At 38.4% G+C, this 19,082-nt stretch overlaps 1 protein-coding gene across 1 annotated transcript in view; it reads right to left on the minus strand.

The window, feature by feature from the left end:
* Positions 1 to 17: 17 nt before the first annotated feature.
* The window catches only part of LOC113813092 (von Willebrand factor A domain-containing protein 7), a gene marked incomplete in the record, with an annotated part of 22,393 nt that continues 3,328 nt past the window's right edge, over positions 18 to 19,082 (minus strand). Inside the window, 10 exon segments of the mRNA XM_070126944.1 lie at positions 18 to 655; positions 1,627 to 1,706; positions 4,315 to 4,516; positions 7,995 to 8,101; positions 12,000 to 12,135; positions 13,814 to 13,956; positions 15,408 to 15,593; positions 16,084 to 16,210; positions 18,021 to 18,183; positions 18,682 to 18,886. Of these exon segments, the coding sequence (XP_069983045.1) occupies positions 464 to 655; positions 1,627 to 1,706; positions 4,315 to 4,516; positions 7,995 to 8,101; positions 12,000 to 12,135; positions 13,814 to 13,956; positions 15,408 to 15,593; positions 16,084 to 16,210; positions 18,021 to 18,183; positions 18,682 to 18,886 (1,541 nt within the window).

The following is a 19,082-nucleotide window of genomic DNA, read 5'->3' on the forward strand; positions in this document are numbered from 1 at the left end:
CAAATTTGAATCACGGATAATTCTAAGATGTTTATTAAGGCATGATATCGCTCCCACCTCCTGCATAGCACATCTAATACATATTTTAAACAATTACAAGCCACATAACTATTTTCAGTTGATCTTGACGCCTCTCTCATCGCTTTTGTCAACAGTCACTTTATTCTTACCTATCTGAACAATCACTCACAATCCTCATTATATACCCAATGACAGATAAATATAGACTCATTATACTATATATATATATATATATATATATATATATATATATATATATATATATATATATAACAAGGGAAATGAAAATTATATTTCAGATGACAGGTTCCATTAATTAATTAATAATTGATTAATGAAATTAGGACATCCCCGAGCATAGGGTAAATAATTAATTAATTAAATTAGGACATCCCCGAGCAAAGGGTAATTAATTAATTAATTAATTAATCAATTAATGAAATTAGGACATCCCCGAGCATAGGGTAACAGCGTAGGATTCCCCGCTGAGCATCCTGCCTCCCGTAGGATCTGCGGCAGTGACCTCCGTCGCGTACGCCTTGCAAGGATGGAGGCCAAGGATTTCGTAAAATGGGTCGGTAGTTCTCTCGCACGCTCGCTGGTCCTGGGTCCTTCCTACCTCGGAGTAGCATACCTGTAATTAAGGGAAAAGGTTTTTTGGGGGGTTAAGATGGAGAACGGTAGGGGGGAGGAAGGGGGGTAGGGGGGAAGGGAGGGAGGGGGGGAAGGGAGGTAGGTAGGGAGGGAGGGAGAGAGGGAGGGGAGGGAGGAGAGAGGGAGAGAGGAGGGAAGGGGGAGAGGGAGGGAAGAAGGAAGAAAGAAGGAGAAAGAAAGAAAGGAAGGGAGGATAATGATGATGAGGGAGAAAGACAGCAAGGAAGAGAGAGAGAGAGAGAGAGAGAGAGAGAGAGAGAGAGACAGAGAGAGGGGGGAAAGAGAGAAAGAGAGAGAGAGAGAGAGAGAGAGAGAGAGAGAGAGAGAGAGAGAGAGAGAGAGAGAGAGAGAGAGAGAGAGAGAGAGAGAGAGAGAGAGAGAGAGAGAGGAATAGGGATATAGACAGGGAAGAAGAACGGAAAGGGAGGAGGGGGGGAGAGGGAGGGAGAGGGGGGAAAGACAGAGAGAGAGAAAGATAAAGGAAAAGGAAATAACGAGGAGATGGAAAGAGAAAGAAATGGATAAGAAAGGAGGATGGTGAGAGAGAAAGAAGGAAAGAGGAAAAGGGAGATGGAAAGGGAGAAAAGAGATGAAGAGAAAGAGAATGGAAAGGAAGAAGAAGAGAGAAGCGGAGGAGGGAATGGAGAGGAAAAAAGGAAGGGAAAGAGATAAGAGAAAATATAGAGATGCGCCGAAGGAAGGAAGGTGGGAGACAGATGAAAAGATGGAAACGAAGGAAGAGAGGAAGGAAAGTGAGGACAAACAGAGATAAATAAACAGAAAAGTTAGGTGGACGGAGAGAAAGATAATGAAATACAAAGATGCGATTTTTTCCCTTTTTTTTTTTTTTTTTTTTTTTTTTTTTTTTTTTTTTTTTTTTTGCTTTTATCGCTAAAAGTGAAAATGGCATGAAAATCAGATGCTGTAAATAAAAAAAAAAAAATACATTACCTGGTAACTCGTGGCATCAGTCTGGGGCCATGTTAGGGCCACACTCGTGGTCTGAGGGACGAAGTTCAGAGACGAATCCGCTGTTGAGAAAGAGAGAAAGAGAGATAATGAATAATTAAAGGGATGGATCAACTGAGAAATGAATAAGAAGATGATGCATGTATATCGTTCTTATGCCTTATTCTTGTGCGTAGAACCTAATGAATATTCATTATACGGACATACATATTTACTGGATTAAATACCCATCTATCAATCTATTCATGCGTATCTACCGGATAGAATAGATAGATAAATACATATCTACCGGATAGAATAGATAGATAAATACATATCTATCGGATAGAATAGATAGATAAATACATATCTACCGGATAGAATAGATAGATAAATACATATCTATCGGATAGAATAGATAGGTAAATACACATCTATCGGATAGAATAGATAGGTAAATACACATCTATCGGATAGAATAGATAGATAAATACATATCTACCGGATAGAATAGATAGATAAATACATATCTACCGGATAGAATAGATAGATAAATACATATCTACCGGATAGAATAGATAGATAAATACATATCTACCGGATAGAATAGATAGATAAATACATATCTACCGGATAGAATAGATAGATAAATACATATCTACCGGATAGAATAGATAGATAAATACATATCTATCGGATAGAATAGATAGATAAATACATATCTACCGGATAGAATAGATAGATAAATACACATCTATCGGATAGAATAGATAGATAAATACACATCTACCGGATAGAATAGATAGATAAATACACATCTACCGGATAGAATAGATAGATAAATACACATCTATCGGATAGAATAGATAGATAAATACATATCTATCGGATAGAATAGATAGATAAATACACATCTACCGGATAGAATAGATAGATAAATACACATCTACCGGATAGAATAGATAGATAAATACACATCTATCGGATAGAATAGATAGATAAATACACATCTACCGGATAGAATAGATAGATAAATACACATCTACCGGATAGAATAGATAGATAAATACACATCTACCGGATAGAATAGATAGATAAATACACATCTATCGGATAGAATAGATAGATAAATACACATCTATCGGATAGAATAGATAGATAAATACACATCTATCGGATAGAATAGATAGATAAATACACATCTACCGGATAGAATAGATAGATAAATACATATCTATCGGATAGAATAGATAGATAAATACACATCTATCGGATAGAATAGATAGATAAATACACATCTATCGGATAGAATAGATAGATAAATACACATCTATCGGATAGAATAGATAGATAAATACACATCTATCGGATAGAATAGATAGATAAATACACATCTATCGGATAGAATAGATAGATAAATACACATCTACCGGATAGAATAGATAGATAAATACACATCTATCGGATAGAATAGATAGATAAATACACATCTATCGGATAGAATAGATAGATAAATACACATCTATCGGATAGAATAGATAGATAAATACACATCTACCGGATAGAATAGATAGATAAATACATATCTATCGGATAGAATAGATAGATAAATACACATCTATCGGATAGAATAGATAGATAAATACACATCTATCGGATAGAATAGATAGATAAATACACATCTACCGGATAGAATAGATAGATAAATACACATCTACCGGATAGAATAGATAGATAAATACACATCTATCGGATAGAATAGATAGATAAATACACATCTACCGGATAGAATAGATAGATAAATACACATCTATCGGATAGAATAGATAGATAAATACATATCTATCGGACAGAATAGATAGATAAATACACATCTACCGGATAGAATAGATAGATAAATACACATCTACCGGATAGAATAGATAGATAAATACATATCTATCGGATAGAATAGATAGATAAATACACATCTATCGGATAGAATAGATAGATAAATACATATCTATCGGATAGAATCGATAGATAAATACATATCTACCGGATAGAATAGATAGATAAATACATATCTATCCGATAGAATAGATAGGTAAATACATATCTAACGGATAGAATAGATAGATAAATACATATCTATCGGATAGAATAGATAGATAAATACATATCTATCCGATAGAATAGATAGATAAATACATATCTATCGGATAGAATAGATAGATAAATACACATCTACCGGATAGAATAGATAGATAAATACATATCTACCGGATAGAATAGATAGATAAATACATATCTACCGGATAGAATAGATAGATAAATACATATCTACCGGATAGAATAGATAGATAAATACACATCTACCGGATAGAATAGATAGATAAATACACATCTACCGGATAGAATAGATAGATAAATACACATCTACCGGATAGAATAGATAGATAAATACACATCTACCGGATAGAATAGATAGATAAATACATATCTACCAGCTCATTGGATAGAAATACCTTCATTTCTGTGAATATCCAAGTATATATGAAAATTTATAGGGTAGAGCCTCCTGCAATTTTGACAAACGGGCTGTACACCACATATACCACCACACCGCCACACCACCACACCCACCTCCTCCCGCAATTTTAACAAACGTACACCACATATACCACCACACCACCACACCACCACACCCACCTCCTCTCCCCCTGGGCAGACCGTCGCAGAGAGTGACACCATAGAACTCGAGCTTGGCACTCTGCATTCCCGACGGCGAGAGGGCTGCCACGTCCGCAATATAGGCCTCGCACTCCCCGAGGCCCTGCATCGTGTAGAAGGTGTCAGCTGTTCGCTCGCAGAGGCCGGAGCTCGGGTCGGTCCCCACTTCGAAGTAGCACACCTGGGAGGGTGGAGGTTTTGGAGTTTTTTGGAATTGGGGTTTTTTGGTGTTGGAGTTTTTTGGTATTGGAGTTTTTTGGTGTTGGATTTTTTTTTTGGGGGGGGGGTATTGGAGTGTTTGGTATTGGAGTTTTTTTGGTGTTGGAGTGTTTGGAATTGGAGTTTTTTGGTGTTGGAGTGTTTGGTATTGGAGTTTTTTGGAATTGGTGTTTTTTTTGGTATTGGAGTTTTTGGAATTGGAGTTTTTTGGTGTTGGAGTTTTTGGTATTGGAGTTTTTTGGTATTGGAGTTTATTGGTATTGGGGGTTTTTGGTATGGTGATTTTTTTTGGTATTGGAGTGTTTGGTATTGGGGTTTTTTGGTATTGGAGTTTTTTGGAATTGGAGTGTTTGGTATGGTGATTTTTGGTATTGGAGTGTTTGGAATTGGAAATATTTGGAATTGGAGTTTTTGGTATGGTGATTTTTGGAATTGGAGTGTTTGGTATGGTGATTTTTGGAATTGGAGTGTTTGGTATGGTGATTTTTGGAATTGGAGTGTTTGGTATGGTGATTTTTGGAATTGGAGTGTTTGGTATGGTGATTTTTGGAATTGGAGTGTTTGGTATGGTGATTTTTGGAATTGGAGTTTTTTTGTATTGGAATTTTTGGAATTGGTGTGTTTTTGTACTAGAATCTTTTTTAAATTGGTGTTTGGAATTGGAGTTAAAGTCTAAAATGATATTAAGATTGAAACTGAGTTTGAAACTGAAGTTGAAGTTGGAGTTGGAGTTGACCTTGAACATAAACTTGAGACTGAAATCGAATTAAAGTTGAAAATTTGAAATTAAAAGTTTGATATTGGGTATGTACTGCTGGAAATGGCTTATTTATTAAGGAAAATGTGAGTTGTAAATCTACCGAAGACTGTGTTATGTTTGTATTGCGGGCACTGTATTGTGTACGTACTGAGAAAAAAATGTGTAGCGTGTGTATTGAGGAAAGCGAGGTGTATGTGTGTTAAGAGTGTTGTGTATCCAATGAAGAGTGTATTCTGATTGCACTGGGGAGTGTGTGTTGCGTGTGGATAGAAAAAAAGTGTGATCTATATGTACTGACAAGAGTGTGTCGTGTTTTTATCCTCCCTATCCTATTCTATCTTCTTTTATCCTCCCTATCCTCTTCTATCTTCTTTTATCCTCCCTATCCTCTTCCATCTTCTTTTTATCCTCCCTATCCTCCTCTTATGCTCTCTATCCTCTTCTATCTTCTTTTATCCTCCCTATCCTCTTCCATCTTCTTTTTATCCTCCCTATCCTCCTCTTATGCTCTCTATCCTCTTGCATCTTCTTTTTATCCTCCCTATCCTCCTCTTATGCTCTCTATCCTCTTCCATCTTCTTTTTATCCTCCCTATCCTCCTCTTATGCTCTCTATCCTCTTCTATCTGCCTCTTTTATCCTCCCTATCCTCTTCCATCTTCTTTTTATCCTCCCTATCCTCCTCTTATGCTCTCTATCCTCTTCCATCTTCTTTTTATCCTCCCTATCCTCCTCTTATGCTCTCTATCCTCTTCCATCTTCTTTTTATCCTCCCTATCCTCTTCTATCCTCCTCTTATGCTCCCTATCCTCTTCTTCTTTTTATCCTCCCTATCCTCTTCTATCTTCCTCTTATCCTCCCTATCCTCTTCAATCTTCCTTTTTATCCTCTCTCCCTCTTGTATCTTCTCTTATCCTCCCAATCCTCTTGCATCTTCTTTTTATCCTCCCTATCCTCTCTCCCTCTTCTATCTTCCTCTTATCCTCCCTATCCTCTTCAATCTTCCTCTTTATCCTCCCTATCCTCTTCAATCTTCCTTTTTATCCTCCCTATCCACTTTAATCTTCCTCTTTATCCTCCCTATCCTCCTCTTATCCTCCCTATCCTCTTCCATCTTCTGTTTATCCTCCCTATCCTCTTCAATCTTCCTTTTATCCTCTCTCCTTCTTCGCCCTTTTTTCCTATCTATATATTTTTTTTCGCTTTTCCCTTTTCTTTATTCCATCGACCCCCCCCCCCATTCCCTTAACTCTTCCCTATCTTCATGTATCTTTCTCTTATCCTCCCTATCCTCTTCAATCTTCCTTTTTATCCTCCCTATCCTCTTCTATCATCCTCTTATCCTCCCTATCCTCTTCTATCATCCTCTTATCCTCCCTATCCTCTTCAATCTTCCTTTTTATCCTCCCTATCCTCTTTCCCTCTTCTATCTTTCTCTCATCCTCCCTATCCTCTTCAATCTTCCTTTTTATCCTCTCTCCCTCTTGTATCTTCTCTTATCCTCCCTATCCTCTTGCATCTTCTTTTTATCCTCCCTATCCTCTTCAATCTTCCTTTTATCCTCTCTCCTTCTTCGCCCTTTTTTCCTATCTATATATTTTTTTCGCTTTTTCCTTTTCTTTATTCCATCGACCCCCCCCCCATTCCCTTAACTCTTCCCTATCTTCTTGTATCTTTCTTTTATCCTCCCTATCCTCTTCTATCATCCTCTTATCCTCCCTACCCTCTTCAATCTTCCTTTTTATCCTCTCTCCCTCTTTTATCTTCCTCTTATCCTCCCTACCCTCTTCCATCTTCCTTTTTATCCTCCCTATCCTCTTTCCCTCTTCTATCTTTCTCTCATCCTCCCTATCCTCTTCAATCTTCCTTTTTATCCTCCCTATCCTCTTCCATCTTCCTTTTTATCCTCCCTCTCCTCTTCAATCTTCCTTTTTATCCTCCCTACCCTCTTCCATCATCCTCTTATCCTCCCTATCCTCTTCTATCTTCCTCTTTATCCTCCCTACCCTCTTCTATCATCCTCTTATCCTCCCTATCCTCTTGCATCTTCTTTTTATCCTCCCTATCCTCTTTATCCTCTCTCCCTATTCTATCTTTCTTATCCTCCCTATCTTCTTCAATCTTCCTTTGTATCCTCCCTCTCCTCTTCAATCTTCTATCTTTCTCTCATCCTCCCTATCCTCTTTTATCTTTCTCTTTATCCTCCCTATCCTCTTCTATCATCCTCTTATCCTCCCTATCCTCTTGCATCTTCCTCTTTTCCTCCCTACCCTCTTCTATCATCCTCTTATCCTCCCTATCCTCTTCAATCTTCCTTTTATCCTCCCTTTCCTCTTCTATCTTCTATTTATCCTCCCTACCCTCTTCCATCTTTCTCTTATCCTCCCTACCCTCTTCCATCATCCTCTTATCCTCCCTATCCTCTTCTATCTTCCTCTTTATCCTCCCTACCCTCTTCTATCATCCTCTTATCCTCCCTATCCTCTTCAATCTTCCCTATCCTCGTCAATCTTCCTTTTTATCCTCCCTACCCTCTTCAATCTTCCTTTTTATCCTCTCTCCCTCTTATCCTCCCTATCCCTTCTCCCTCTTCTATCTTCCTCCCTATCCCCTCTCCCTCTTCTATCTTCCCTATCCCCTCTCCCTCTTCGTCAAGTGGTTCCTCCTTCCTCCCTCCTCACCTCGTACTCGAAGCTGCAGAGGACGTGGTCAGGGTGCGGATGCCACGAGATGGTGATGCTGGTTTCCGTGGCGTCAATTTCTGTCCCGTTGTAAGGTATCCCGGGTTCTGTTGGGGAGAGGGGGTTGGGGTGAGGTTTGGCTGGGTTGGGGTGAGGGCCGGGTTGGGGCTGAGGTTTTGTTTTGAGATGGGTTTTTGTTTCGTGGGGTTTGGGTTTAGTTGAGGGCTATTTTTTTTTTTTTTCGTGGTATTTTAGTGTTGAGGGCTATTTTTTTTTTCGTGGGGTTTGGGGTTAGTCGAGGGCTATTTTTTTTTGGGGGGGGGGATTTGGGTTTAGTTGAGGGCTATTTTTATTATTATTATTATTATTATTATTTTCGTGGTATTTTAGTGTTGAGGGCTATTTTTTCGTGGGGTTTGGGTTTAGTCGAGGGCTATTTTTATTATTATTATTATTATTATTATTTTCGTGGTATTTTAGTGTTGAGGGCTATTTTTTCGTGGGGTTTGGGTTTAGTCGAGGGCTATTTTTATTATTATTATTATTATTATTATTTTCGTGGTATTTTAGTGTTGAGGGCTATTTTTTCGTGGGGTTTGGGTTTAGTCGAGGGCTATTTTTATTATTATTATTATTATTATTATTTTCGTGGTATTTTAGTGTTGAGGGCTATTTTTTCGTGGGGTTTGGGTTTAGTCGAGGGCTATTTTTTTCGTGGTATTTTAGTTTAGTCGAGGCCTATTTTTTTCGTGGGATTTGGGTTTAGCTGAGGGCTATTTTCTGTTTTGTTTTTATTATTTTTTCGTGGGGTTTGGGTTTAGTTGAGGCCTATTTTTTCGTGTTATTTTAGTTTAGCTGAGGCTTATTATTATTATTTTTTTAAATTCTTTGTGGGATTTGGATTTAGTTGAGGGCGATTTATTTTCTTATGGGGTTTTGGTTTAGCTGAGTCTTATTTTTTGTTATTTTTTAGGGTTTTGGGTTTAGTTTAGGCCTATTTTTGTTATTTAGGAGGGTTTTGGGTTTAGTTTTAGGCCTATTTTTTATTATTTTTTAGGGTTTTGGGTTTAGTTTAGGCCTATTCTTTCGTCATTTTCGAGGGATTTAGGTTTAGCTGAGTCCTATTTTTTGTTATTTTTTAGGGTTTTGGGTTTAGTTTAGGCCTATTCTTTCGTCATTTTCGAGGGATTTAGGTTTAGCTGAGTCCTATTTTTTGTTATTTTTTAGGGTTTTGGGTTTAGTTTAGGCCTCTTTTCTCATTTTTTCCCTTTTTGTGGGATTTGGGTTTAGTTGATTCCTATTTTTTTATTTCTTGGGATTCGTGCTAATCTGTTCCTTATTCATAGATATTTTGGTGAAATCTGTGCTTATCTGAGGCGTATTTCCAGATGTTTTTTTTGAGATTTGCGTTTATCTGAGGCCTATTCATAGATATTTTGGTGAGTTTTGTAATGATCTGAAGCCTATTTTTAGATATTTTGTGTTTCGTTAAAGACTATCTTAAGAGAATGTTTATAAGGCCTATCTATAAACATTCTCTTAAGGCCTATCTATAAACATTCTCTTAAGGCCTATCTATAAACATTCTCTTGAGGCCTATCTATAAACATTCTCTTAAGGCCTATCTATAAACATTCTCTTAAGGCCTATCTATAAACATTCTCTTAAGGCCTATCTATAAACATTCTCTTAAGGCCTATCTATAAACATTCTCTTGAGGCCTATCTATAAACATTCTCTTAAGGCCTATCTATAAACATTCTCTTAAGGCCTATCTATAAACATTCTCTTAGGGCCTATCTATAAACATTCTCTTAAGGCCTATCTATAAACATTCTCTTGAGGCCTATCTATAAACATTCTCTTAAGGCCTATCTATAAACATTCTCTTAAGGCCTATCTATAAACATTCTCTTAAGGCCTATCTATAAACATTCTCTTAAGGCCTATCTATAAACATTCTCTGAAGGCCTATCTATAAACATTCTCTTAAGGCCTATCTATAAACATTCTCTTAAGGCCTATCTATAAACATTCTCTTAAGGCCTATCTATAAACATTCTCTTAAGGCCTATCTATAAACATTCTCTTAAGGCCTATCTATAAACATTCTCTTAAGGCCTATCTATAAACATTCTCTTAAGGCCTATCTATAAACATTCTCTTAAGGCCTATCTATCTATAAACATTCTCTTAAGGCCTATCTATAAACATTCTCTTGAGGCCTATCTATAAACATTCTCTGAAGGCCTATCTATAAACATTCCCTTAAGGCCTATCTATAAACATTCTCTTAAGGCCTATCTATAAACATTCTCTTAAGGCCTATCTATAAACATTCTCTTGAGGCCTATCTATAAACATTCTCTGAAGGCCTATCTATAAACATTCTCTTGAGGCCTATCTATAAACATTCTCTTAAGGCCTATCTATAAACATTCTCTTAAGGCCTATCTATAAACATTCTCTTGAGGCCTATCTATAAACATTCTCTTGAGGCCTATCTTTAAACATTCTCTTAAGGCCTATCTATAAACATTCTCTTGAGGCCTATCTATAAACATTCTCTTAAGGCCTATCTATAAACATTCTCTTAAGGCCTATCTATAAACATTCTCTTGAGGCCTATCTATAAACATTCTCTTGAGGCCTATCTATAAACATTCTCTTAAGGCCTATCTATAAACATTCTCTTAAGGCCTATCTATAAACATTCTCTTAAGGCCTATCTATAAACATTCTCTTAAGGCCTATCTATAAACATTCTCTTAAGGCCTATCTATAAACATTCTCTTAAGGCCTATCTATAAACATTCTCTTAAGGCCTATCTATAAACATTCTCTTAAGGCCTATCTATCTATAAACATTCTCTTAAGGCCTATCTATAAACATTCTCTTGAGGCCTATCTATAAACATTCTCTGAAGGCCTATCTATAAACATTCCCTTAAGGCCTATCTATAAACATTCTCTTAAGGCCTATCTATAAACATTCTCTTAAGGCCTATCTATAAACATTCTCTTAAGGCCTATCTATAAACATTCTCTTAAGGCCTATCTATAAACATTCTCTTAAGGCCTATCTATAAACATTCTCTTGAGGCCTATCTATAAACATTCTCTTGAGGCCTATCTATAAACATTCTCTTGAGGCCTATCTATAAACATTCTCTTAAGGCCTATCTATAAACATTCTCTTAAGGCCTATCTATAAACATTCTCTTAAGGCCTATCTATAAACATTCTCTTAAGGCCTATCTATAAACATTCTCTTAAGGCCTATCTATAAACATTCTCGTGGGATCCGAGTTTATTTAAAGCCTATATATATATATATATATATATATATATATATATATATATATATATATATATATATATATATATATATATAGTTTTTTCCATGAGCCTTGTTTTTTGCCAGGACTTTTCTATAAATTTTTTTTAATGAAAATTTGAGTTTAGTTAAGGTCTAAATAAATCAATAAAAGGTAGATAGAACAATGTGTCATGAACGTTAATAAATATGTAAATATTGTGTGAATATTGTTTTCTTTTTACAGTATTTCATGGAGATAATTCATATCCCACGATTCAGTCAAAAAGATGAACAAACAACATAATACCATTGAACTGATCTTTATCGGGAGAGAAGGTGAACAACATTCAATGGAGGAAAAAATATGAATTAATTTAGAGGAAAAAATATAACTGAGTAACAGAGTCATAATTCTTAGTGTTAATTCATAAATCTTAGTTTTGTTGCGAGTTAAACGGCATCAGTGAGACAATAGAAAAAAATATGATTTTTTCCATCTAGGAAACCTTAATATGTAACAACGATGCGCGAATGAAACCAAAAAAAAAAAAGATAAATACACACGTGCACACATACACCAAAAAAAAAAAAAGAAAAAAAAAAAAAAAAAAAAATCAACAAACAACCAAAACAAACACAAACCCACAAACAAACAAACCAAAACCAAAAAGACATTCCGAACCCACCTTTATCGAGAGTAACGGCGTCGGTGTAGGCCGGGAAGCCAGCCATGTCCGTCCCGTGGTAATCGAACACAGGGGTCAAGTTGAACGCCTGGAACGAACACGGGTCCACGTACGTCACGAGCGCCCGGCAATACAACTGCGGGCGGGGAATGCAATTGCTGGGAGATTGCGAGGTTTGCAGGGCAGGACGCTTGAGGCTGGGGTGGGTGGGGTGGGGGTGGAGGAAGGAGGGGGGAGGGGAGGAAAGGGGGAGAGGAAAGGGGGTGGGGGGGGAGTGGGGAGGAGGGTGGGGGGAGTGGGAAGGAGGTTGCAGGGCAGGACAGTTGAGGCTAGGGGGTGGGTGGGGGAGGGAGGGGGGAGGGAGGGGGGTGGAAAGGGAAGGAGGTTGCAGGGCAGGACGCTTGAGGCTGGGGGTGGGGGGGTGGGGGAGGGTGGGGGGGGGGAGTGGGAAGGAGGTTGCAGGGCAGGACGCTTGAGGCTGGGGGTGGGTGGGTGGGAGGGTGGGGAAGGAGGGGGGGAAGGGAGGGGAAAGGGGGTGGGGGGGAGTGGGAAGGAGGTTGCAGGGCAGGACAGTTGAGGCTGGGGGGTGGGTGGGGGAGGAGAGGGGGGAAGGAGGGGGCAGGAAAGGGGGTGGGGGGGTGGGGAGGGTAGAAGGGAGGGGAGTAAGGAAGGGTGGGGAGGGGTAAGAGTAGAAGAGAGGGGAGTAAGGGAGGGTGGGGAGGGGAGGGGAGAAAAGGGGGTAGGGGGGAAGGTGGGATGAGGTGGGGAGTGGGGAGGGACTGAAGGGAGGAGGGGAAGAGGTAAGGGTAGAAGAGAGGGTGGTGAGAGGAAGGGGAGTTCGGAGGGAGTAAGGGGGTTGGGGAGAGAACAAGGGAGGTTGGGGGAGGGGAGGAGGGAAGGGGAGAAGGGGAGAGGGTAAGGGGAGAAGGGGAGAGGGTATGAGGATAGATTTCATGATAAGTGTTTGCAGACGACGATGTGGAGTGACATTTTATAGTTCGCGTGTGACAGGCTGAGGGGCATTCTGTGTTCGCGACATTGTAAAATCCTGTTGTGTTTTGGGTTCGAGGAAAGGTGCTGTTATGTTCGTGAGTTTATGAGACACTGCATGAGCTGATATATTAGGGGCCCTGTTAAGTATAGAGAGTATGAGATGATATATTAGGGGCCCTGTTAAGTATAGAGAGTATGAGATGATATATTAGGGGCCCTGTAAAGTATAGAGAGTCGGGGGATCTCATGTGTAAAATCCCGTTGTGATTTGGGTTCGAGGAAAGGTGCTGTTATGTTCGTGAGTTTATGAGACACTGTATGAGATGATATATTAGGGGCCCTGTAAAGTATAGAGAGTCGGGAGATATTATGTGTAAAAGGAACACTATCAAGGATAACAATGTTTGAGTGTTGGATACTGTGGTGGAGGGCGTGTCCATGCAAAGGGAGGGTATGTATAAGTTGTCGACTTAGGTGAAAATATTTAGTATGTTCTGAGGTTTCCAGGGGAAGTGTGTGTGCGAGTGAGTAATAGCGTTGCATAACACTTGGAAATTATGCTAGAATTATTTAAAAAAGTGATATGATGTCTAGGCTCCGTTATAAATGTAGACTTTAGAATGTCTTGATGAACTGTTACCATCTAAAACAACATTATATAAGCTATTGTCGATCACATCACGATACCAATCACATATCTGTCATGAAACGTAATTCCCTTAACTCGCATACCTCATCGCGTCCTGACATACCGCCTGTGAATAGAGCAACATACGCAACATACTGTCACACGAAGCAACACATCGACATCAGACACTAACGTCGTGGCAAGTGATGTGCTGAGAGGGAACCCCATTGATGCTGAGGTCGTAGTAATCGATGGCATAGTCAGAGGGCGTGATGTTCCAGTGGAGGACCAGCCACGTCTCACCGACTTGGTCCACCTCGAAGTCGTAGATAAGACCTGGGAGACATACGGCCGGTTTGTTAGAATTGCGCGAGGCCCGACCCAAAGAATATTCGTATACGTGTCATGCATAAATAAAGAAATAAATGCATATTTATCAGTCTACACATGCATATCAACCGGGCAAAATGATAGTTAAAGGTATAGCTATCAGATATATAAAGACAGATATTCATTTATTTCTGCTTATATGGATGTCTGTATTTAAGAAAATTCATTGGGTCGGGCCTCACACAATTTTAACAAACCGGCCGATTGAGGATACCAGTAAGATAAAGATATTTGCTAGGGACGCACTTTAAAACGTGATGTGAATATTCATAATGATTCTTAATAACTTAGGTTTCGCTGGGTTGGCTTGTCCTAAAGCCAGAAGGAGATGCTTAAATTGATTACTTTCGTGGATGTATAAGGTGTTGAAAACAAACCACTAATGATAATGATGGAAATAAAGCACCCTAGTCAAATACTATCTTGAAAAGCACTATTCTCACTAACTGCAAATGACATTATTGGACACTCGTGAATAAAATAAGCATCTATATCTACCAATTTATATCATAAGATCACATATTAAAGGACAGGCTCAATACCATTTGAAGAGAACATCATACATACCCAAGGTACTTCAGCACTGCCACATGTAACGCTTAGAAGTACCTTGACAACACGCCAATCATTCAGACCTTCCCCCTTTCAGTGTTGTCATTTTAGCGATTTTCCGCTATATCTAGAGTTTTTGAGCTATGATTTTTTTTTTTTTTTTTGTCGTTTTAGCGGGGAAATATTTTACTCATATGTCTAGCGGTTTTGTTAGTTTAGTCTAGCGATTTTTAAAAGTCCAGTCTAGCGATTTTTAAAAGTCCAGTCTAGCGATTTTGTAAGTCTAGTCTAGCGATTTTTAAAAGTTCAGTCTAGCGGTTTTGGAAGTCTAGTCTAGCGATTTTTAAATGTCGTCTAGCGGTTTTGTCTATTCTAGCGATTTTTAAAAGTCCAGTCTAGCGGTTTTGTCTATTCTAGCGATTTTTAAAAGTCCAGTCTAGCGGTTTTGTAAGTCTAGTCTAGCGATTTTTATCTAGTGATTTTTAAGTCAAGTCTAGCGATTTTTAAAAGTCCAGTCAAGCGATTTCTTAAAGTCCAGTCTAGTGATTTTTAAAAGTCCAGTCTAGTGATTTTTAAGTCCAGTCTAGCGATTTTTAAAAGTCCAGTCTAGTGATTTTTAAGTCAAGTCTAGCGATTTTTAAAAGTCCAGTCTAGCGGTTTTGTAAGTCAAGTCTAGCGATTTTAAAAGTCCAGCCTAACGGTTTTGTCTAGTTAAGCGATTTTTGAATGTCCAGTCTAGCGATTTTTAAAAGTCGTCTAACGGTTTTGTCTAGTTAAGCGATTTTTAAAAGTCCAGTCTAGCGGTTTGTGGAAATATCAAGTGCAACACAGGGTCCCAGTCTTACCACCAACTACTCCCATGTCGATGTGGCACTTCCCCACGTTCCCCACGCCGTCCACGCCGATGATGTCGACCTGCGTGGTGCAACAGGTGGCCGTGTAATAGGTCTCCACGTCAGCTGTTGTCCCCGGAAGGAAGTCAGACACGCCGAAGGTGGTGCCCTCAGGGACGGCGTCCACGCGGTACAACCCTGAGGAGTGTTAGTGGGCGTCAAGTTAGTCGTTATGTTTAACTCACAACCCGATACAGTGCTTTTCCCTAAATTAATATAATGGATTAAATGACTAGATACTGATATAACGTAAAAATGCGATATATTGATATAATAGTATTGATATGGAATGATGTGGAATGACGACATAATGACACAGTGTAATGATAATATAGCAATAAATAATGATTTGTACAAACGTACTTTGGGAAATGTGAAACTCAAGTGATGGTCTTTCACGTAATAAAAAAGGAATATCAATCTATTCATAAAGATCCACGTTTTCCCATTACAAACAAAGCCATCGGAACAAAAAAAAAAAAAAAAAAAAAAAAAAAAAAAAAAACAGCATTTTTTTTTTTTTTTTTTTTTTTTTTTTTTTGCGGCAGCAGAATGCCCTTTACTTAATAATGGAGATCCTGATCACTAGACTTTGTAATAACTTCTTTTACTTCAAACTTCCGCGCACCTGATCCTGTGTCTCTGAGCGTGGCACGAACACTCCACTGCAAGGTGTCGCAAATCCCGTTGAAGTTGAAGCCAGTGCAGATTGGATCGTTGACCAAACTGCACGTCGGAGGCTCGAAGTCGGATTCCTGCAACACGAACGATGTCAATTGAATAGCAATTAAGATGACAGTATATCACGTGCGATGGGATGTGACTCTTAACCTGGGGTCCGTGGATGGGTTTCGGGGGTCCGTGAGCACAAAAAAATCGCTGTACATTTTGAATAAAAAGATTTTTTTTTTTCATTTCTTAGATTGTTTACCTAATTTTCAATAATACTCTGTGTATCTCACATATACATGAAACAAGCAAATATCAACAAATAAAGTATATTATCCACATTGCATGCAAAGTGTTTATGTGAATATTTTAAGATGAAATTATAAATTCTGAGGGAAAATGTGTGGTTTGATTAACAGGCAATGCCAAATCATTGAAAGAATAAAGGTATTTAAAACAATATATGTCTGACCATCGAGATAAATCCAGTAATTAATTAATAACTGAACAATTTATGAGAAAACATATAATACTTCATTGGTCAATCCATCAATAAGGGCTTAATTTATCATATAAAATATCTATTAGGCGACTGTCTTCGTGAATATTCAAAATAAATAATTAAATTTATTATAATGATAAAGAAAATCATGATTTTTATGGTTGGATATTCAAATGATAAAAAATATTCATGCCCTGAGAAATTGAATGATAATAGAAAATATCGTGATTTGATTGAAGTGATATTTAAAATAAAATCCAATTTAATATATATTTTTAAAAATAACAATATTCTAAGAAATAATATTCAAATTCATTAAATCGAATTTAATAATAAAAACTATCGTAATTCTTTTGGCAAAGATATTCAAAATAATCAAATTGAATATGATAATACAAAAAAAGAATAATTTTCCCAGAAATGGTGTTAAAAAGGATCAAACCAAACATAATTTAGATAGAAATGATTTTTAAGAATCGATATTCAAGATGCTTTTAAAATCGAATAAATGAACGAACAAAATCTTTAAAAACGGATCATAACAAAAGAGAAGCCTTATTTAAAAAAACGGATCATAACAAAAAGGCATCAACTCTAAAAAATGGATGACAACAAAAGAGGCTAAAAAACGGATCACAACAAAAGAGAAGCCTCATCTCTAAAAAATGGATCACAACAAAAGAGAAGCCTCATCTCTAAAAAAAAAAGAATTGATCACAACAAAAGAGAAGCCTCACCTCTAAAAAACGGATCACAACAAAAGAGAAGCCTCACCTCTAAATAACGGATCACAACAAAAGAGAAGCCTCATCTCTAAAAAAAAAAGAATTGATCACAACAAAAGAGAAGCCTCACCTCTAAAAAACGGATCACAACAAAAGAGAAGCCTCATCTCTAAAAAAAAAAAAAAAAAAAAAAACGGATCACAACAAAAGACAAGCCTCACCTCTAAAAAAAATGGCTCCCAACAAAAGAGAAGCCTCACCTCTAAAAAAAAAAACGGATCACAACAAAAGAGAAGCCTCACCTCTAAAAAAAAAAACGGATCACAACAAAAGAGAAGCCTCATCTCTAAAAAAAAAAAAAAAAAAAAAAAAACGGATCACAACAAAAGAGGAGCCTCATCTCTAAAAAACGGATCACAACAAAAGAGAAGCCTCATTTCTAAAAAAAAAAAAACGGATCACAACAAAAGAGAAGCCTCATCTCTAAAAAAAAAAAAAAAAAAAAAAACGGATCACAACAAAAGAGGAGCCTCATCTCTAAAAAACGGATCACAACAAAAGAGAAGCCTCATTTCTAAAAAAAAAAAACGGATCACAACAAAAGAGAAGCCTCATCTCTAAAAAAAAAAAAAAAAAATGGATCACAACAAACGAGAAGCCTCCACTCACCTGCGGAAGAACAACGAAATGCGCAATGGCACTGTTCACGGACTGGGTTTGCTTCTCGCTCTGGGCTGTGACAATCACGGTGCTCACAGTGCCATGGGTGGCATCGAGTGGCACTTGGAAGGTAGCTATGACTGGCAGCGACTGGTTGTTCTTGAGATATATCCTAGAGGAGGAGGAGGAGGGAAGGAGGAGGGAAGGAGGAAGGGCGGGGGGGGGGGGGAGGTTAAGTCGTGGTAGTGTAGGTTGTCTCGTACTTATGATTATTGCTATTATCATCGTTGTAATTTCGTTGCAGGTATTATCATTGTTGTAAATATTATCGTTGTTATCATTATTATTATGCTCATTATCATCGTTATCATGATTAGTACTATTTTTCTCGCTCTTTCTCTTTCTCACACACACTCGCCCTCCTTCTCCCTCCCTCCCCCTCCCTACCTTCCTCCCTCCCTTCCCTTCCTCTACCCGCCCCTCACCCCCATCCCCTTTCACCCTCCCTCCCTCCTCCCTTCCTCTCCCTCCCCTTCAACTACCCGCCCCTCAACCCCCCCCCCTTTCACCCTCCTCCCTTCCCCTCCCTTACCTCGTAGGCTCAACATTCTCCCTTACCTCGTAGGCTCAACATTCTCCCTTACCTCGTAGGCTCAACATTCTCCCTTACCTCGTAGGCTCAACATTCACGAGGAAACCCATGTCATCCGTGCCATAGATGTTGAAAAAGGACTCGAGACCGTAGTTCGTGACAATGAATTTCGCTGAAGCCGAGTCACCCGGTTTGGCCGAGAGATCCTGCAGGGAAGCCCACACCTCCACGCTCGTCTCCACTGGGGTTATCAGCACGGGCATCATCCGGGTGAACATGTTGCCTGCGAATGGGTGATGTTCGTGTGAATGAATGTGTATGTGCTTGCGTGATTTAAGACGTAGAAAAAGAGAGGGATAGAGAAAGGAATAAATATATATTAGAAAGCATAGAGTTAATCCATGAGTATACACACACACGCGCGAGCACACACACACATACACACAAACACACAAACACACACACACACACACACGCTC

This window comes from Penaeus vannamei, chromosome 11, assembly GCF_042767895.1.
Source record: "Penaeus vannamei isolate JL-2024 chromosome 11, ASM4276789v1, whole genome shotgun sequence".
In the NCBI taxonomy this organism is placed as follows: Eukaryota; Metazoa; Arthropoda; class Malacostraca; order Decapoda; family Penaeidae; genus Penaeus; species Penaeus vannamei.